This window comes from Phyllopteryx taeniolatus, chromosome 22 (genome assembly GCF_024500385.1).
Source record: "Phyllopteryx taeniolatus isolate TA_2022b chromosome 22, UOR_Ptae_1.2, whole genome shotgun sequence".
NCBI lineage: Eukaryota > Metazoa > Chordata > Actinopteri > Syngnathiformes > Syngnathidae > Phyllopteryx > Phyllopteryx taeniolatus.
Window position 1 is genome coordinate 5,513,994 of NC_084523.1, and position 21,926 is coordinate 5,535,919.

Here is a 21,926-nt window from a genome sequence, read left to right on the forward strand (position 1 = left end):
CCGTGTCTCTTTAATCCAACACTCACAATTTAAGCAGTAATTACTTTCACTTCTATGCTGCTTGCGATCCACTGCCGTTCCTCCTCCCAGTCCTATTAGCGTTGTGATAAGATCGCGGAAATATTCCTGTCGTCTTTCAGCGGACGGCCAAGAGCAGCAGAGATGGAAGCACTTAAGCCCCGAATGGACCAGGATCCTCTCAGTCCCTTTTAGTCTGAGTATTTTCCCAGTTTGCAGACTAAGGTCATTCATTGAGATTTAAGGTTTAGGGCTAAGATGTCAAAAATATATTTGCAGTTTAAGTGGATTGCTTGGGATTTACCTCATGCCACCTTGTCTGTTAACTTCGACAGGTCATCTCGGGACCAAATTGCGGCGTTACCTGTAGTTAGTCATTTAGAAACCAGAGACAAAAGTAGCCTCCGTTGGCTCCACTGCAGGGTTGTCCAAACTTACAAAAGCAGCTGAATCACAGCTCTACATTCAGAACCAAAACTAGCCCAATCTGTAGTAAGGTGACAATCTTAAAATCTGTTTACTTGAGGATGATCAATGTTATAGGATCACAAATCGTACCTTCAAATGGAGCAGGAAGTGCAGCAATCTCTTTTTGCTTCTGAAACTGAATTATCTTTATTCACCATGTCGTGATGAAGAGAAATTGTTGTTAGTACCCTTAATTTTGAATAGTTTCTCTGTGTCTTTGCATACCTGGAAGAGCTCTTTATAAAACCAACCCCCAGGCTATAATTTGAACTCCACTGCTCTACTGGATGACACGTCTGGATAATTGAGAGCAATGTGGAGTTACCACATTGAGGTCATGTGAATCTTGCAAAGTGCATTAACCTTTGCATCACAAATGTTGGAAATCATATTAAAGATGTTATTTGCTAATATTCCCATTGAATGAAATGTTGTTGAAAATGTCATTTTCCGAAAATATGCCCAGACTTTCGGAATACCCAAGAGCAAAAGAAATCTTAATCACTCGGCCTTTATATAGACACTCTAGACTGGCAAAACAATTCCATGCATCTAAGTATGGGTGAACAGTGTCCTATTTCAGTGCGCAAATTCTTCATTGCAAATGAAAAATGAAAACCAAAAAATGAAAAAACAAGCAAATGTTCCGTCACAAATGCTCCCAACATACAAACATCCCAAATCTTGTCAAAATCCTTCCTGGAAGAGTTAGAAGCTTTTCCAAACACAAAAGAGGAGACCTACTCCAAGTAGTGAACATCACACCCAAGCTAAAGATGACAAGTGAGAGTTTGCACATGTCGAGGTGGGGATTATAGTAGAATTATACAAAGCTGCGCAGCACTCTGCTTTGGTGAAGTATGGGGAGTCTGTACTAAGAGAAGATGAGCTCCTTGACCGCGCGAGAGCACTTTTGAAACTGCGAGAGTGGCAACAGACTGAGGAGAAACAACAGATTGTTGGATAGATGATATTCTACTGGAGCATGATGTGAAATGTACTGCTGCAAGGAAACCATGCGGAGTTGTAAAATAGACAAGACTGGTCGAAATCCAAGGTACTATTGATGTCACTTGTTATTTTAAGGACATAATTGAAATAATATGGTAATTGGAAATAATCTTTTTCTTAAAACATGTTGACGCAGCATGTGGCACATTATCCAAGGTTATTTGAGAACACACTGTTCCAGATAGCTGTCATAAACGCACTGAAATTAACTATACTTCTATCCCGGTGGTTGTCTGGAACGTAGCCCCCGTGATAAACGGGATTAACTGTAATTTTGAAAATACAACCAGATTACGAAAATTCGAGGCGGCAACTGTTCAGTCTGTAAGGATCGTACCGGAGAGATGGTTCTTTGGACCAAAACCACAAGCAGCACAGATGGGCGCTACAGTGAAATCCCTTCAGTGTGCTCAGGTTCAACTCTGGGATCTCCTACCAGTGGGAACTGACTTCTAAGGGGGCTATCCAGCTGGTATAACATAAGGCAACCCACCTTGACTTACTCCCCAAAGAGCAAAGGATTTCTTCGCATTGAAAAGCCTAGAAATACCCTAAACTCAGTCATACTGGCATTTAAGCATAAGGAAAACTGCCTCAACATTTGGCTCAAATACATATGACAAATTAGATATTCTTTATTAAAAAAATTGTTCTGGCCTGTTTTAGGTCTCGGCCCACATGTTGGTGAGCTCCAGGACTTGAATGATAGTGTTACCAGTGACTGACTGAACCGTACTAGTAAATCAGACCTGGCAAATGTGAACTAGTCGCTCGTAAAAAGCATTTGGATGAAGTGGCAACCCAAATGGATTGCGTCTTTGGTCTGTGCGGCATTTACACCAAAATCTACTTGTAACTTGCTCTGTGCACACATGGTTTCAAATGATCGTGTTACCTATCAGAGTTTGTTTTGACCAAAGCAAACGTGGCAAGTGTGAACGCAGTCCAAAACAGAATTCCATTTAGACAGATTTTTCAAAAACCCTTGTTATCCAGACAATTTACCATTGGGTCAAAGGTTCCTCTTAAGGACGTTCTCTTCCTCCACTTCTTTCTCTTTCTGATCTGATTTAATACAGTCTTGCAAGCTGGTTCTTGAGTTTCCCCGCTTTCGAGTCTTGCTTCTTGTACGTTCGTTGAAACTTGGGTTACCTTGAACGACCCACCCCCCCCCCCCCCCCCCCTCCCCAATCTATTCATTTCTTATTCAGTTTTTTTCTCGTAATTTTGGACATTCATTTTAACATCTTAGTTTCTGTGACGTTAAGCTTATTTTCTAATACTTTCTTAAGTGGTGCTGGTTCCATCCATACATCATGGCTGGGCTAACCATTTCTTGGACAGTGCTCATGTGGTGTAGTTAATTCTGTGAACCATAAGACAGGAGATGAACTTGAACCTATCGACTCATTTTTAATGGTTACAGGAGAGTAATGGTAATGCAATGATGATTAATTTCAGTATGATAAAATAGAAGTGATGTGACCAAGGTTGGTAGCACTAGCATGGAAAAAGTTCAAGTCTGGAGCCCCACACTCCAGATTTCCATGCGTAAAGCATCTCGAGCTGCAGTTATTAATGGCTAAGAGCTTGGAGTATCTCTCAGCTGCAGCACTGCCTTTCACTACTCTCACCGCCTTCCCTGGCTAATGCTTCCTGTTCTGCCTTTGAATCAGTCAAACAGCTTTTGGGGGGGGGGGGCATGCAAGAGCGCCGCTCGCTCAGCAACTTGGCATCAGCCCTGGAAAGATTAAGAAAATCCTCTCCCAAAAAAAAAAAAAAAAAAAATGCCACCATTAAGACAGAGCCAATGCTAAGCAATGTTGTAATAATGCTGCGCAGTGACTGGCTGTCAGAGCCTCTGCAGCAAGCATGTCCTTACTAAGCTGTACAGCAATTTTGAAAGAGCAGTAAACTGTGTGTTAGCAGAGAAATATGTCATTCTGCTTGGCAGGAAAGGAAAACTTTGTGAGGCTCCGTATTGGGCAATTTTCCTTTTGCATTTGCCAGCAGAGACGTGAATTAATCTTGCAGAAACGGCAGATTTTTATCCTCTTTGATTGTAGTCATTAACCTTCATTCATCGTATTCATTCCCCTACTAATGCACTTTCTTTACAGCTGGTAAAATGGTTTTAGAACTGCACTATGATAAGATCCCATAATGTTGTGAAGAATATTCATTATATGCAGTGTTTGCAGTGGAGGGTGATGGTGTTGGTCCATCTGGTGTAGGAATGATTTCCAGGATATAAGGGAGGGGAATTTGTCAAGAATGCTTCGATTTGAGCAAATGTTTGAAATTCAAACATGACAAGTCAGTTCCTCCAGCCTGTGTAGTAATAGTGTAGAAATTACAGACTATTTCTGTACATGGCCAGAAATGGCCACTGACAATATGCAACAGTAATGAAATTGAACAAGGTCTGAGGGTTAAAGACAGAATAGTTACTTATATACATGGACTCATAATTATTGTAGCACCCAGAGAGCATAAACGGTATGTCACCAGATGACATGTGAGTACGGACATTTAATGAGCTAAAAGCCTTTTTATGGGCTGCTTTATGTGGTATTTAATATACCAAGCAGGACTGGGTAGAACTTTTAATTAGTCTTAGTTACAGAATGTTCCTGTCTTAATATCAATGAAGCAGAATGCCTTCATTTACAAGCAGTTGATTCCAGTCATCCAGTCTCCATCATTGTTGAGTACATCCCTCCCAGACAGTGAGGATTGACAGCAGCCGGCCCCATCCTAGGCCTCCAGATGGGCCAGGAGAGCCAGGGTGTCACCTTGCCGCTCTTGTCTAAGATTCAGCGCTGACTGCCAGTTGTGCAGGACCAACATGTCTAATATGTCTATCGGTAACAAAATCCCTGTCCCATTCCTAGAAACCTCCCTGTGAAGGCGATTGGTCAGCTCGGCCAAGTCCCTGATTCAACCTTCGGGGTGTGCTCATGCTGCTGCTGACTGACGCGCCATGAAATCATCCATATGGTCTCCGCCCCTAGAGGACCGTAACCATCTTCGCCAGAGCCACGTTTAAAGCCAGAGGCGCATTTGTGAACGAGGGTGTCCTCGGCAAATAGCAGACTGTTTTGAGGATGTCGACAGCATCGACTCATCCCCCATCACACCCACCATCTCCCTCGCCCCCTGCTATTTTGTGTAATTTGATTTTCCCACTCTATTGTTTTGTCCCCCCTGGCAGTCGACATGGGTAATGAAATTAAGCTCTATTCCCCACCCCCAACAAGCTGTGGATGCTGTAACAAGGCCACATGCTTACAACAGCAAAACTGTACAGAATTGTTTTCCCCTTCGACACCTCTACTCACTTATGCTCAGTCACTCTCATCCCACAGACTTGTATGTGGAATGCTGAACTTTGTCATCTGGAAGTTTGCATTGTAATATCCTGAAGAGTTGAGCTTCCTGGCTGCTAGCATTGTTTACCCTGTCAAGCTACAGTGACCCCAGTTCATCCTAGGAGTATGTTACAGAACTACCTGTTATAGGTGAAAATCTGCGAGACAATCTTTTTGATTTAGCTTTGCCTCAGCTACACACTTTAAATTGATTTCAACTTATTACAACACAAACAAAACCAGACATCTACTAATGAAAAAAAAGATACTTGCTGGGGGGTATACCAGGGGAACTGGCAATATGAAAAATTAAACAAGGTTCAAACAGACCCAACAGAACCATAACATTCTTTCATGAGCTGTGTGAGAAGAATTGCTGGACCAATGTTAGAAAAACTATACAGTATAATCCCTCATTTCTCACAGTGGTTACATTCCAGACTACCCTGACGAAATACATGTCTACCTTCCCTCTATCCTAACCACCTGCAGGGAGGGATTACAATTCGTTTTAACTAGCGGTGGTAGGCTATATTGAATTAGCTAACAATGTTTTCTTTACCGTAGACGTGCAGTTGTACGAATTAAGCCAATTGTACTTTGCAATAGGCCCATTGCACTTTAGCTTCTTTTATTAGGTGTGAAAGGATCCCAAACTTTGGACATTCTCTGCCTTTTATGTATTTCCTCCTGGCACTTGCTTATTGCTACGTGAGTCTGCAGTAAGTCAGTGCGGGAAAAAAAAAAATCACAGCAAAATCCCGACATGAAGCAAATAATCTGTAATATAAATGCGATAAAAATATCTACAAAATCTCTGCAAGAAATGAACCACAATACAGCGAAGGTCAACAGTATTTTAAATCCTAACTACAAGGGCCGTTATCACCACCTCCAGGACACTTGTGTTCCTTGCTGCTGGTCCTGCGCTCCACCAAGTGCTCTTGTTAAAGTTTTGTTTATGATTTGGCCCCTTGGGCATCTTAACCAACATGAATTGTGCTTATTTTGTTGCCCTTTTCAAGAGCGAGTCGGTTGTTGGCTCAATTGACAAGTCGTTGGCCTCTATGATACACGGGGGAACCAAATAGAGCGTAGACCTCTGCCAAGGTGTAAAAGATTGCAGTCTGCATATCAATACAAAGGATTCCTGGGAAAACGCACTTTTGAATACATATTTGTATCCACATTGTTAACATGTCGAAAAGTGTATTTTAAAGGGAAATGATATAAAGTCATGTTGCCAGGTCTCAAGGGGGGTTTATGGAATCACCTAACACAAGTCAAACTCAATTGAGAGCAATCAGCGACAATACATTCCTCCAGCCAGATTTCTATTCCAATAAGCACCAAAATGAAATGGATTCTTGCTATAGTTAATGAGAGTAAATCCACAACTGTGTGTGTAAATGTTGAATTTTGCCAGTTACGTAATTACGAAAATAAAACAGGCACAGAGGCATTTTTAAGAAATAATATTTAGTAGGGCTATTGGTCTGTAATTAAATGGAAAGGCAGCAGCAAGTTGAAAAATGCAGCCTATTACACAGTGGAAAAATGACGGTGGTCTGTCGTATGCTGATACAGTAAACAAGTGAACTCGAGGTATTCTCGACATTCAATCACAGCGTACAATAAGTGAATTTTTCTGTTTGAATGCACGGCTTGTTCTTTTCATCTAAGCGGGGTACACGTGGACTGATTTTAAACATCTTAATCGCTTTTTAAAATGTAAGAGAACTCCATCTCTGAATTTAACCTAACTGCAAAGACCCATCAGGGCAGATATGAGATGGAGGTTGGGAAAAATAAGATTACATTTCTCTTTTTGATTTAGAATTTTGTGTACGTCCTTAAGGCAAGGCCTAATGTAGCGTGAATAAATGAGTCATCTTCTGTGCTCATTTGTCACACTGACAGTGGCAAAGTCACAGGCTGTGAGCCATAGCATGTGGCGCATAAGGATGTTTGCTGAAGAGTTCATGCTAAAAATACACGGGAACCTATTGTAACCCTTCTTTATGACACATCTGAAGCTCCAGTCTATTAGTCAGATGTCCATTTTTTTATATCATAAAACATGGTTTTAAACCGTAATATGTAATATGTCAAGCGCCATTGAGACAAAAATAGAGCCAAGCCTACAGGCAGACTGCCTATCGCGGCATCGTTACCCTGCCAAACTAAACAAGTACCACATAAATCTCGTCGAAAATAAAGGTTACTTGCATCAACCGCCAAGCGCCGTACGCATTTTGATGCAGCTACCATCATCTCTATTTAAGTCAATCATGATCCTCGACGTATTTGCGTCATCACAAATTCGTCGTTTGTCACGTACGTCTGTGATTTCCGGAAAAATGTCAACAATTCGTATGTTTGGAATCATGACACCTTCTAGATGATCTGGTGACCATAACCGTATTGACCCAGCATGATGTATAGTGTAATGTTGTTTATTTGAAAGTTTTATTTACGTTTTTTCAGTGTATAAATTGGAATTTGCTTTGGCACTGATGAATTTATGCGCTAGTGAGCCTTTATAACTAATAAACATACCACTGTAGAAACAGTATATTGTTCTGTTAGATGAGAACCAATGAAAGTCCAAGCCGTCTACACTGCAAAAATGTTTTCCTCAAACAGTCCTAGATTGCTATGGAGAATGAATTTTTTTTTTTCTTTTTTCCAATTCCTGCAAATCCGCTCCTGCGTATTTCTTGGAGACATCCATTTTTAAATCAAAACACTGTCATATCCTGTGTCATTTCCCTCGTGTGTTTTGGGGGACAAACACAATTTCCGCCTGGTTGATTCAAAAGGCATGAAAAATGAATGACATGAGTTGTGACACACTCAAACAGACTTCTTGTCTCTTCTTCCTGGATTCTCACTGGGGAGCACACAACACACAAGTGGCTGCACACACTATAAGCTACAGTATGTGCACTCCTACTTACCAGTTCCCAGACAGGTGAACTGTAGCTGAATACACAAGGCGTACGTGACATCTGGTCACGCCTATGTGTAGCCAACACACATGCCTGTGTGGCCTGACTGAATAGTGGCCGCTGTAAGGAAGTGGGATATGCGGACCGAGACAAACTGACGGCCAAAGAAGTGCGCATCAAACCAGCGTTTGAACAGACGTATCAGCATCAGAACTGACAGTGTTCACACAACCATAAACAGAAGCTTAACTTAGCTAACCCATGCATTGGCACAAAACCTATGATACAGTATATTCAATATATATGTGTTGTAAATAAATATGTGACCTATGTATTAAATCTTTGGGGTCCAGTTTTTCTCTCTTATCAGAACTGGACACCATGGCTTCATTAAAAGAACAACAAAGAACAGAACTATGTAAGAATAACTCTATAGTACTTAGTAGATAACTTGTAGTAGTAGTCTACACTCTGTCGACGATATTGAATTGAAAAAGTGACTTCAGCAACTTGAGAAAAATGATGAAAATACTGTTTTTAAAATATAGTAATTTTTCTCAAGCTGTTGGGCCTGATCAGCTCCATTGTCCTCTGGTCCACTCTGAATATTGCTGCTCTAGTTTATAATAGGCGGCACGGTGGCCGACTGGTTAGAGCGTCTACCTTACAGTTCTGAGGACCCCGCGGGGTTCAATCCCGGCCCCGCCTGTGTGGAGTTTAAAAAAACACAAAAAAAACGAGTGAGTGTGCCCCAAAGAGTTAAAGCTAACTCTGACCAACTAAACCGTTGTGACTAAAGACTCCAAATAACTTGGTAAATCTGACCTTCAGGTTAAAGTCGCTTTAAAATATGTCTTCTAAATTTGACACGCCACAGAGAAGAGTGTCGGTCGCAAACCTGAGAAATTGAAATGGTAAAAAAAGGGCAAATATATAAAATGTGGCTTCGAAATTGTGAAAAATCAGGCTATTGTCAGCGCTCTCAATTGTCAGCTGTGGGGAGTGTCCGTTGAATGTGTGAAACCACCCCGCTGAAAAAAGGACGCTACTTCGTCGAGCAGCTTTCTTATGCCGACGTGTCTCTACATGTTTAAGGTGCAAAAATACACCTGCTTAAAGCCTCTGGTGGATGCAATATAGCCCACTGGGTCATTGTGGGTCTACTGACGCTGGTTGAATGCTATTTCTGCAAAATTCAGTACTGCACAGTTCTCTGTCATTTCAAAATTATCTTTAAACATATATTCAAAATTGAGAGAAAATCTGTAAATTCACTTTACAGGTTCTTTAAAAACATTATTCAAACATGATCACATCAACTGGAGCTTTAGACCAGGTAAACATCAAACATATACAGTGACTCTTTGTGAGACTCTAGCACTGCCTTCAATCAATAGTCCATGGTCCTCAGGATTTTCTGATTCTGGGAATTTCCTGATGACCTGTGATATCCCGAAGCACTAATACTGTGTTATTTAGTGCATCGGTTGTCCTTAATTGCTGTCTAAAGACTGGCCAGTGTGTTGCTATGATGGGCGAAAGCTAACCTAAAAGGCTGCATTTGTTTTGTGAATCGACAAGAAACTGCCTCTAGAGAGCCGAGCATCTGTCACGTCTCAAGCAAGAATTTAAAATAAGTGAAAGCAGCGACCGTGAACATCATCTCAGCGGGAACAGTGAACTGGAAACGGAATGGTTATTCAGTATGACTCACCTTATCTTCGCATAGCGCTCAAGGTTTACACCCGAACTCTGAAATAGCTCTGTCTGTCTGTCTTTGCTTTACGTTTGCCTTTTTGTCTGGCAACGTCCTCCACGCTACGTCATCAAGCACAAGAATTGCAAAATATTGCAAAAATGTGTTACTTCAGGCCTCCTCAGACTTTTCGAGCTGCTCTGTTGTTTGGGAAATGCACCTGGTAAAGACAACCCAAGCGGACTGACTGACTGAAAGTAAAATGCTGGCTGAAGTGTCAAAAAATACAGCCGATTTTTAGAGTTTCATTTGCACCAGGAGGCATCAAAAACGCTCTCACAGGTTTTAATGACTTTTCAAGTGAAACGGGCTGCCCATGGTCCCAAGACAAGTGGGTGGCATCGATTGTGAGCTGTAACAATCGGCATAATTGCCCTCACAATGTCCTGAAAATTTTAAGTGTGCAATTTAACAACAATATATGCAATAACTGCCCATGAGTAACTCAAGGTTTATTCTGCTTTGTGGCAACAGTTAGCATAGATTCAGCTGCTTCATCTCCAGCATTTATGGATGCAGTATTGGTTATCCCAACATGTAACATCCATTTAACCTCTATACCGCTTTTCCTTGTTCCCTCGAGTTTTACACAAAGGAATCACTGCCTAAATATAGTTCAGTTGTATTTAAATCTTAAATTCAAATCATCTCAGAAATAAAACTTCGGTCTTGTTTTTGATGAACACTTAGATGTAGATGGACATGAGGATGTATGATTTTTTTTTTTTGGTGGTACTTGGTGTCAAAAGCTTATCCTCAGTGAAAGACTAAACAAAAGCCAACTAAAACCCTAAACATGGTCAATCAACTGATGCCTCTAATATGTATCACCTTTTCATTTTCTCATTTGTATTCAATACTTGTTTACAATTTGGACCAAAAAGTATCATGTTTTTTTTTGTTTTTTTTTTTAGTTCCCGGTTTAGTCCGGCGGCACGGTGACCGACTGGTGAGAGTGTCTGCCTCATAGTTCTGAGGAGCGGGATTCAATCCCCGGCCCCGCCTGTGTGGAGTTTGCATGTTCTCCCCGTGCCTGCGTGGGTTTTCTTCGGGCACTCCGGTTTCCTCCCACATCCCAAAAACATGCATGGTAGGTTAATTGACAACTCTAAATTGCCCGTAGGTGTGAATGTGAGTGTGAATGGTTGTTTGTTTCTATGTGCCCTGCGATTGGCTGGCGACCAGTTCAGGGTGTCCCCCGCCTCCTGCCCGATGATAGCTGGGATAGGCTCCAGCACGCCCGCGACTCTAGTGAGGAGAAGCGGCTCAGAAAAGGGATGGATGGTTTAGTTCAGGTACAGGGCGGGAACAATATGCGAAACAAACTGCGTATGTTTTGTATTTACGGGCAGATTTATTCACAAATCGATAGTATAGGTCTGTCCCCAAGTCATCTGTTATTTTTACGTATTATTCACCAATATAAAGTGCTGAAAATAGCTTGAGAACAAATCTATTTACTGTCTTGAACGCTAGAACTGTACAAGAAATGTTTTAAAACTCTACTTCTTGCCTGACTCTAAGGGAGCCGTGCAGCATTATGTCGCCTCAAGATTGAAAGTCTTGATATTTCTTTAGACAATAAGAGTGAAAATAGTTAGGTTAGATACATTTGAGTAAGCCTGTTTTGTTCAAAATGGATTGCTGTAATGCTTCGGTGCAAAAGGAAGTGGTTGGTCGCTCATGGCTCTTGGACGAGATTTTGGTTTTGATCTGATTTTGGAGATGCAAGGATTCCGCCCGACAGTGATATGTTCCATGTGGGCACCCCAATAACATAATTTCCCTGTGTAAGGTTACTGTCATTTCAAATAGAAACTGGCCTTGAGTTTGCCACCATACAACAACGAATAGTAAAGACAGCATTACTGGAACTCAATTGTGAGTGTATACTGTCTATACTGTGGACTGGATTTGCACATCAAAAATATTGTATTCCCGTTCAATCGGAAATGCTCCACAGCAGCAAAAATTAAGCTGGCACTAAGCGTGTTTACCGACATAGGCCGTCCACTGCTGGATTTCTCCCTTGTAGTCTCTGACTGACAGCTCAGCCGGTGGTCCTGTCATTCTGTCCTTTTCCTGATTGCCTTTCCGCAACTCGGCACGTCACCAAAGTGCTGACATCAGTGCCTGGAGACTTGTATCCCTTTTAATCCCCGCTTTTCATCGGCTCTGTTTATACCTGCAGCCACTCACAAACGATTTGCCATGTACATTGCCTTTCGTGGTGCAATGTTGCTGTCTGCTTCTGTCAAAGTTTTCTCAATCGCTCTGCCTTGGTCAGATGACATGTAAGGGTTTGTTTACTATCGATGAAATCGCCGTTTTCGCCACCCGGAAGTAGAGCTCGATAAAAATAGTGAGTAAATGTGAATCAGGAAGGTCTTGCCTAGTCAGCAGGCTGTCAGACTGCTTCCATCACGCTTATCCTCAGGCTCAGGGGTCACCATGGTTATTGTATGTGAGTGACAGGCCCACTGACAGTCTTGCATACCAGCTTTTTCATTCATTTGCCACTACTGTAATGTGCTCTAATATTGTGGTTTCCAATTCTTCTTACACTACCACCTCAAAAACTACTTAAATACCAATGTACTGTACTTAAAAGTTAAATACAACTGAAATGCACTTAGGCAGTGATTCTTTCGCGTACCAAAGAAACTTAGTTTGTACAACAAAGTTGTTGTTTCAACAAAAGAATGACAACTGATGTGCTGTATCAGCGCTTTTGTTCCTACCTGCCAAAGAACACACGGCTGTTGCTTTCGCCGCCTCTTGTCAGCAAACATGCTGAATATGATGTATTGTTCTCGTTTATAAACTACTTTTTTTTGGCTAACGTTGCTTCCCCAAACTGGCAGCTTTACTGACATTTTGAAAACGAAGACTCGGGGACCTTGTTTTTTGAAGCTTTGAGGCGACAGACTTGCAAAGCACACAAAAACTCCCCCCCTCCACCAACGAATACACAAATCTAAAATATGTGTTTAGAAATGAATGAATGAATGAATGAATAGCAATACAATCTATATCACACTGCCACTATTTGTGGTTTAAGGTGAAACAAACTGGTCACACATCCAGTTCACAGACAGGGAGTTTGGAGACAGTGGAGCTGCAGCATACAGTATAGAATTTACCATTAAATGACAATGTTTAACGTGCAATGTTCTGTACTGAGGGGGAAAAAAGTATCTTCAGAATATCTTTTGGATTGCAGCGCGACCACAATATAGCAAAACGGGAAGACAATCTGCATTCTGAAATAACTTATGACCTTTAGAATATTGTACAGCATCAAAAAAGAAACTTTCTCACTGCTCCTGTCATAAAGTTGTACCATTGTTCATTGTGTAATGGACGTTTTCCACAACAAGCTCCTACATGGGATGAGACAATAATGTATTTGTCTTTAGATTTGGTGAAATAATTATTTATTTTTTTCATCCCTTGTTCCAAGTAACAACTGCCTGACAGGTGCAGTATTTCCAATTTGGGTGACATTCTGGATTTGTAATTTTTAGAACAGGGGGGTGGATTTAGATATTTCACAAATGTGGAAAATGTCAAACCTGGTACTAGAAAATTGTAAAAAAGCAAGTACTGTGAGACAAAGGTTATAATAGAGGTTAGGGTTAAATGAAAATCAAAACTAAATGCACTATGTCTTGTAAATTCGACAAACCACAGAGAAGAGTGTTTTAAAGAACACTGGCAAATCTGATGGATTAAAAAAATCGCCATGTATATGAAGTGAGGCTTTAAAGTCTTGAAAAATCAAGTCATTCACGCCGCTCTGAAATGCTGCGGGCGTGTCTGCTGAATGCATTGAAACCACACTCTGCTCAACTGTCAATCAAATACAATTTCTACTACTTGGAAAAATGGGACCCACTTTGTCTAGCATCTTTCTTATGCCTACACGTAATTACATTTTTGAAATTCCCTCACTCTACCGCTTTCTCCGTGACCTGCACTCACTCACGGCCAACAACGAGACGCTCTAAGCGGCCACACTAGCCCGATTTTTTTCCCCCTAATGAGGAACTGGGAGGCAGTTACAGTATATAGGATATACAGCGGCGATTCACTGGCGACCAGCTTGCACTAATGAGGACAGGCGCTATAGAAAACAAATGTATGGATAGTTATATAGTGCTGCTTTTACATTCCCACTACGTTTCACTTCACCATGTCGATACACAACCTCAGTTGGTCTCACGCGGCTAATCCATTGCTGGTGGGAATGCAGATTTTCGTCTTTTCATGCTCACTGCAGGGTGCCATCATTTAACACATCACGCTCCTTTTACACTCGTCCCCAAAAGGCTGCTGATGCAATTATTGTCAGCTGCGGTTCTTCTTCAATTGCTATACATTTACCCGAAACCCCACAGCCTATCTGGCTGCTCTGTATATTGCTTCCCGTTACTGATAGAATAAATTACTTTTCCATTTAAAGGTGTCTTACGGTCTTGCCAAATATCCTCTCAAAAAGTAATAAACGGTGTCGTCTTGCTCACTTACGGGCCACATTAGGTATACCTGAACCCACAAGCTATTGTAATTATTTCAAATATGTAAGCGCAAGCCGGAAAGGTGGAGACTGGTTAGCCCGTAGGTGTGAATGTGAGTGCGAATGGTTGTTTGTTTATATGTGCCCTGTGATTCGCCGGCGTCCAGTTCAGGGTGTACCCTGCCTCTCGCCCTAAGATAGCTGGGATAGGCTTCAGCACGCCCGCGACCCTAGTGAGGATAAGTGGAACGGAAGATGAATGAATGAGTGAATGTAAACACGACATGCTGAAAAAAAAAACATATATACAAATTTCTTTTAAAAAAGTGAAATCGACCTGGCAACAAGGGTTGTCGCAAACAGGGCAAATTTCATGAAGCTAAATTCTTTAAAGTTGTAAGAACGGGAAAAATTAATGAAAAATAAATGATAAACAATCAAATATGTATTGGAAATATACTGTAGCTGATAACTGGAAAAAATGATTTGTCTACAAAGAAAAAGTAAAATAAAAATGTTAATTAAATGCAATTCAATTGAACTTAAAAGTTAAATACAACTGAACTATACTCTATACACTATACAGTGGTTCTTTCACCACCAGTAGTAAAAACAGTGCCAACTGTTGGGCGACTTGTCCCCGCAGTTATGTAATCCATGTTGCTCCTCTCTCAGTATATATATTTTTTTTCATTTTAAACATTTATATCAGCTGAGAAGTAATGTTTGCCCCTGTGGTTGCCGGAGTGAGGAGGTGCATAAAGTGCACAGATGGTGGGGCTGGGTGGGGCGGGGGGGTCATGAACAGGGTGTACTACACCAGCGGAGGTTTGTCTTCTGGTGTTTTTCATTTATGCTCTCAGGGCAAATATTTTGACCTTTTCCAGCCCTCCATCCGACAACAACACACTCCCACCACCACCCTTACGCCTCCTGGCAGACTTGCTCACCCGTGACATTCTAATCTACTTGAGGAAGGGGGGTAGGACGCTTTGAGCGCTTTTTCACTACTTTGACGCTGCCTTCGTAGTTCAAGCCCTGTCATTACCCCCCTGGTGCGCACAGTGCTGTCCTTGTTCTTTTTTGCCCTCGCACTGTCATCGCCGCAATATGGACTACATTTACAAATGTGCTGTTGGAATGAATATTTAAGTAGTAATCCGACTTCTCCTGACCTCCATCCCTGAGCAATTTCCCTTCCAAAAGCATGTACTGTCTCTATTGCCAGGAGGTTGTAAAATTGAGGTTAAAAAAAAACAGCAAGAACACATTCACACAATTCTTTTCTTATAAGCTACAAAACTTTGTTGATTTGTTTTTAGAAATTTAGAAAAATGTATCTAATTTAGGGTATACATTTTCATAACGTAAAGTTAGGCCCCTCTAGAGAGACCAAGCGCTACCGCGAAAAACAAAATCTGTGAGTAATTAACACCCACAAAAAAGGTTTGCAATTGCCTATAGATGCCATAAGATGGCACCAAAGCACTAGTTTCTATTCGACAAGACTATGGAATAACTAAATTAAGCTCCTGTCCCTCACTTCAACATAGTTCCTTGACATCAAGATGTCACGAAACAGCACCAAAGCAATATTTTTATATTAAATGTAGCTTTGGCCTGAGCACAAAAACAGCGAATATCGCAGGATAGGTTTCTCCCTCCTCAAAAAAATAGCGAAGAGTCAAATTTGTGAATGCTGAAACTTGAATATGTGAAGGTTCACTGTATATAAAACAATGTTGGCCGTATATTATAATTTATGTCAAGTGAAACCAGAGTTGGGATTTAAGTTAGTGTCGGACTATAGTGGATACACAACATTGTGGAGCGAAAAGTTAATCGTTAAAGATGCCATCTCTACTTGGCTGAGGAGTTAACTATTTAATTGCGTCTGTAAACAAAGTTGTTTACAGTTACCCATTATTATTTTCCTTACGGGAAAAGGAAGGTATTCGTCAAGATTAGTCAAGCAAAACAAGTGTATTTTGATGTATTATTGACAATTAAACGAATTTCACACTCGTCCAAAGGTCGGTCGAGTCGGTTGGCATTTTGCACAGTTTTAAGCCGATTTACGACAAGATTTTCCAAACTCTTGAGCTCCTAATCCCTGAGATTCCTCATACTCAGGAACTTCAGCTTCAAAGGCGCCTCTTTCTCGACTTGATTTGCTCGACGGTTGATAATCTTCAATTACACGTGATTGCCACCTACAGAGTTTAAGTGAAACTGTTCCCACCCAAACATAATGAGTGTCTCTCAGTTAAAAAAAAAACTTACCGGACTTTAGTGACTTGATCCCATCCGGGACGCCGAGAGTTAACCACAATTTCTCCCTCCGTGTCATCCCTCAGATTTACGGCGAATGACTGCGGGGTTCATGGGCATGGCGGTGGCCATCATCCTGTTCGGTTGGATCATCGGCATGCTCGGTTGCTGCTGGGACCGAGGACTCATGCAGTACGTGGCGGGCTTGCTGTTCCTGATGGGAGGTGAGACGCACAAACGTCACTTGTTCGGCTATAGTGAAACCAGCGATGAATGTTCAACTTCATTCGAGTGAATTGATCAGGACAAGCAGCAGTAAGCAGTAAGGAAACGGGAGAGCAAAATTAATGAGCTTTTTGGGGAAAAATGACCCATCTAAATGCATTCAAATCAGCCCTTATCCACACTAAACAGTACTTCTGTACACTTTTGTTGCCCCAGAACAGTCGAGCTGCCGTAATAAAAGCAAAACAAAAGAAGGATGATTCCCCGCTGTTGGCGATGACAAAAATATGAGGGAAAAGCAAATTAATATTAAAACCATCTTTCCCTGAGGTTTAATTAGAAGGGAAATCTTGTATTTTAAAAGTTGTTTGGCATTGCGATACAACCAAGAGGCATAACACCATTATATATAATGTACTGTTTTAGTATGTTATTTGTCGAATGTCAATCCGCTTTAAACTACTTAAAGCAAGAAGAATTACCAGATGAGGGTTCATCATGTACACATCCAACTGTTTGCCACAAGAGAGCAAAGATAGCGATGGTTTTTATTCGCGATTTTAATTGTGATTTAGGTCAATGAGCGAGAACACAGAGCGAAGTGCTGAAGCTCAGCTAGGATTAATGCGGTGCCCGACGGTTGTATATTGAACAGGCAATTAAGAGGCACAAGACAAGGCTCGGCCAGACTGCCGAGGCAAAATCCCAAAGAGGCAGCCCATAAGGTAATGTAGCGTTCCAAATGAGGCCGAATTTAGAACCAGCTGCCTCTAATAAAAGTCCAAAATAAAACACTGTTGTGGTGTCTTAGTAATTAGGCTGCAATTCGTCCTTCTCAAAGGTAGCGGTTGAAGCAATAGGATGTATGGAGTGGTTTTGAAAATATACCACGAGCATACGGAACCATCATTTACTGACTTCATAGTTTCGGATTTATCAATGTAAAAAAACAACAACAAAAATGCAAAGTTGATATACATACAATCAGTATTGGGAAGATTACTTTGGAAATACAGTTGGTTACAATTACAAGTTACCCTGTTGAAAATGTAATCGTAGTTTAATACAACTAACTACATTTGATGATATTTATTTTACTTTTCTTAATTATGAAGAAATGCACCAAGAGGACCCTTGGATGTTTCCCCTAAAAAGATTAAAATCATAGACATTACATAAATAACAAACTGATTAAGAAAAACCTGATGATATGTAAATACGTAATAAATGTGTTTGTTGCTTTATATGTGTACAGCATGTGGAAAACCACCATGCTGACATAGTGACAAATGTGCACAATTTAGACAATATCACTTCATTCGACAACCCAGATAAGTGAACGTTCCATGAAAAAGTCAAAACATTTGCACAGATTTCCACGGACACATGCACCCGTTGGTTGTTATGGGGCTCGTGGAAGAATCCTAAAACAGTGAAAAAGTATTACAATCATCATGGCTGTAAAATACGACATCACATTGTTTGATAGAAGATGCTTTTATCCAGAAATGAACGGTGTAAAACAGGAGAAATATAGTTTCCCTTCTCTCTAAAAACATTAAGGATGACTCATCCATTATTTATGTCACGTTTATTTGATTTCATATTTGATACATGATATATAATTGAGATATGCATGTATAGTCAAAACTGACCCGGACCATACTATGTGCGTATGGAAAATAAACAGTATTTAAGGGTTAAAACTGTATGTGTCAAAAAGCTGCAAGGTTGGCACAATATGACTTGGAGTTGCTGGTGGCAAGTTTGGCTGTTAACGTAACGCCCCATCTGCTGTCGCAGGCACCTTCTGCATCATCTCCCTGTGCACCTGCGTCGCTGGCATCAACTTTGAGCTCTCGCGCTACCCGCGCTACCTGTACGGCCTGCCCGATGACATCGGCCATGGCTACGGCTGGTCCATGTTCTGTGCCTGGGGAGGTCTGGGCCTGACCCTCATCGCGGGCTTCTTCTGCACGCTGGCGCCCTCCGTGCAGCCGATACCGAGGTCCACCTGCCCCAAGTCCCGCCAGGAGAATGGCACCGTGTGCTAAAGCGGCCCCAAAAAGCTCCCCCGAAGCAGAGAAAATATCCATTTGTCCATCCATCGACCTTTCATCGCTCTGTCCTGGTCACCGTTTTTTTTGTCTTTCTTTTTTTTTCTGTGTTCAAACATGGGTGTTTGATGATCTGCTATGTTGAAGAAAAAAAATATGGAAAAAAAAAAACAAAAAAAACGCCAGAAATATTATCAGAAAATACCAAGTTGTGCGTGTTTAATTGTTGTGGAGGGGGTATTGCTTTTGAGAAGGACATTTGCAGTCATGATCTTCGCTAAAGAAGAGGATAAAGAGTATGAATTTGAACTGTGACTACGGAGCAATCACTTCCAAAATCAAAAGAAAGAAAGACTTCGAGGTTTCATGTGGATTTGGCCTCTTGGCATATTTCTTCGAGGAATGGACCTGACGGAATAAACTACCGGTACTCAAGCTGCCGAAGTTACCTTGGGCTACATGGACCGAGGTCGTTGTATTATACTGTACAGAATATTCCAGAGACAAGCAGGAAGTGTCATTCCATCCCCCTTTAGGCGCATATGACGATACCATAGCTACCATTTTATACATTGATTTCCTTTTTAATGAAGCCATTCACATTATGAACGAACTGAGCAAATGTGTGTTAAGAATTTAGTTCCTATTGTAGTCCTTAGAAGTAAATGTACGTATGAAGTGTGTTTGTGCGTGTGTGGTGGAGAGTTGTTCGACAGTTTTCATGGGGGGGGGGGGGGACATGTAAAAATGATCATAATGGCAAAATGGAGCCCTGTATTTTGTCGGAAGTATTGATGATGGAGAGATGCAGTATCCTGTTTAATCCAACTGATTCATGCAACGACTAAAGTGTTAAGCTGGTCCACCCGACCTGGAGCGATGGGAAAATCTGATTTCCCTACCTGGCGGGATTCATCACGGCTCGGGAAAGTATAAATATCAAAGCACAAAGTCATAAAGGAAACACTTTGCTGTATGAAAGTTTTCTGGTTCTGTAAGATTCCCCCTAAGAAAAAAAAAAAAAGATTATTTCCATTCATTCATCTCGTATTGGGAAATCAGTAGTTAATAAGAATCGATGCAACATCCAAATTAACATTGACGACGTTACGGTTGCTAAATCTGTCAAGCTTTTGGAATAATTTGGGGAGATAATCAGATTTTTCTTTTTCTTTCTTTTTTTTTTTTTTTAAGTAACTGGGTGAGCTCCTATTACTATGCCCATAATTTAAAAAAGCAAAAATGTTAAAGGCCTATAAAATCGTTGAACCGGGGCACATACTGTATGGCTGGGCTGGTATTTTGACGTTAGCATTTTGGTTCAATTATTTTACAGACCACACAAGGATATTGCTCACCTTGGAGCAGACAAAGGGCGTGGCTGCCCATTTTCGAGGTATCTAACAAACTGTTAAAATAATAATAATAACAATACTACTAATAATAATGATACATTCCCTTTAAATCTCTCTGGACAACGTGGGTCACTTATCCAAGGTACCCCAAGCACATCATTGAACCATGATTACCTTGAAAAATAGCTATTATTTTGTTGTTTTGAGTTTTTGGGAATAAATTGTCATCCATGAAGATTCATTCCCATTGTGAGTTATGACTTGGGCACTTGATGGAGAATGACTATTATCCATCACTTTACGCCTGGAATCCATAATGAAATAATTGTTTTTATTGGACCAGGTTGTTACGCTATATAAAACAATGATCCTAATTGAGGATAATATTTATTTTGGACGCAAAAATCTGCTCATTCAGTATTACTGTCGCGTTTGAAGTGCATGGGGTTTTCTGGTTGTCAGTATTGATCGTATTTGGCCACATTTATTGAGCTACAACAAAACGGGTGAATATGGTTCAGATATGCTACAATTTCTTTTAACTTGTCAAGTTGGAATGTTTTTTTTTTCCTTTTTTTACTTTCATTCCAGGCACGCGCCCTCGGAAGTGCACCTGAGGCAATTGAGCATGAAATTACTTTAACCCTACCAGACATCAAGGGCTCTGCTGCTCAAAATTTTCATCGACAATGAAAAGGATGCAAGGACATGCACACGTGCAGACAGACCCAGCTTTTAAAAAAATCGGAACAATGAGCTACAAGAGGGTTAAAAAAAAAAAAAAAGCACGTTGTCAAGGCCTTATTAATTCATTGTATTCACTTCCATAATGCCAGATGACACAGCGACAGTGCGCAGGCAAACAGGAGAATCCTACAGAAACATCCATTTTACGATATAGTATTGACGCATCCGATATCAACATGAAACTACTCAGATTCAGACCTTACCAAAGATAAACTCTCCGCACACAACAACAACAGAAAAATGTTGCTGATTGACGCCGCTTTAACCAATATTAACAGTGTTCCTGAGTTTTAGTGAGTCATCCCTGAGAAGCACATAGTCATGAGAGTATGCCACAGAATGGACGGCGCTGAAAAATCCAACCATTTGATGTACCTGAAAAGCATCGCGAGTCTTTTTTTAATGACAGTGATACTGCAACTCCCATTCTGGACAGAATCAAACATGATCTGTCAACCTTTAACATGAGTAACGTGTCTGTTGAGTGAACATAAAACAAGATTTGGAAGAAGAAAAAAAAAGAGGAAATGTTCAACTGTGGAATGTAGAATCAAAACAGAATAAAATCTCATTGGTGTGTTTACTAATACTGCTGTTTGTCATCCATGGTGGTGAATGGAGATCTGGTGACCGTGAAAACCAATGCTAGCATTGTGTCTCTTGTATGAGTGTAAAACGACAAACGAAACGACACTGACGGGCTAACCAAAATTAGTATCAATGTTACGGTAATTATAAACCGTCAAACAACTGCTATGCTAGCACACACAGAGCAGTTACAGCAATAACACATACACACAAAAAGAAGAGCCCATTTTGAAGTCAAAAACCAACAGTGTTGATTGTGATGACTTTGCCACTACAAAAACTGGTGCTGGAGTCCTACCATTTGGACGAAGAATTTGCACACGAGACTTAATTTTTGGATGGCTCTGGATATGACATTTGTTGCCAGGTTTTCTTTTTCACTGTGTCACATTATAAACAGCACCACTGATTGGTTGGGAAGTGACTTTCCTATTTTAAAAAAACAAGGACTTATTCTTCATGCGATCGACATTAGCTTGATGGGACTATTTTTGAGTACGGTAAATTGTAGGAAGCTGTAGCTCTTGCTAAAGCCGCCATGTCACCCACCCAATGTCATAATCGGTCGACCTAATGAATTTTCACATCC

The 21,926-nt window shown here is 40.9% G+C and overlaps 1 protein-coding gene and 1 long non-coding RNA gene across 4 annotated transcripts in view; one reads left to right on the top strand and one right to left on the bottom strand.

Moving 5' to 3' along the window:
- LOC133471844 (uncharacterized) overlaps window positions 1-11,674 on the bottom strand; it is a 57,052-nt gene extending 45,378 nt beyond the window's left edge. The window contains exon 1 of one of the 2 annotated variants that reach the window (XR_009786381.1): window positions 11,573-11,674. This is a non-coding gene — a long non-coding RNA (uncharacterized LOC133471844). Of the gene's footprint in view, window positions 1-9,533; window positions 10,137-11,572 lie in introns of those variants that run through there. The other variant, XR_009786380.1, reaches the window with a different exon arrangement.
- Window positions 1-21,336, top strand: part of tmem178bb (transmembrane protein 178Bb) — a 67,447-nt gene extending 46,111 nt beyond the window's left edge. For both annotated transcript variants that reach the window (XM_061761862.1, XM_061761863.1), the window contains 2 exons: window positions 16,452-16,589; window positions 18,394-21,336. In XM_061761862.1, coding sequence (XP_061617846.1) covers window positions 16,452-16,589; window positions 18,394-18,644 — 389 coding nt within the window. In that variant the 3' untranslated portion in view covers window positions 18,645-21,336. The remainder of the gene's footprint in view (window positions 1-16,451; window positions 16,590-18,393) is intronic.
- Window positions 21,337-21,926: the final 590 nt, after the last annotated feature.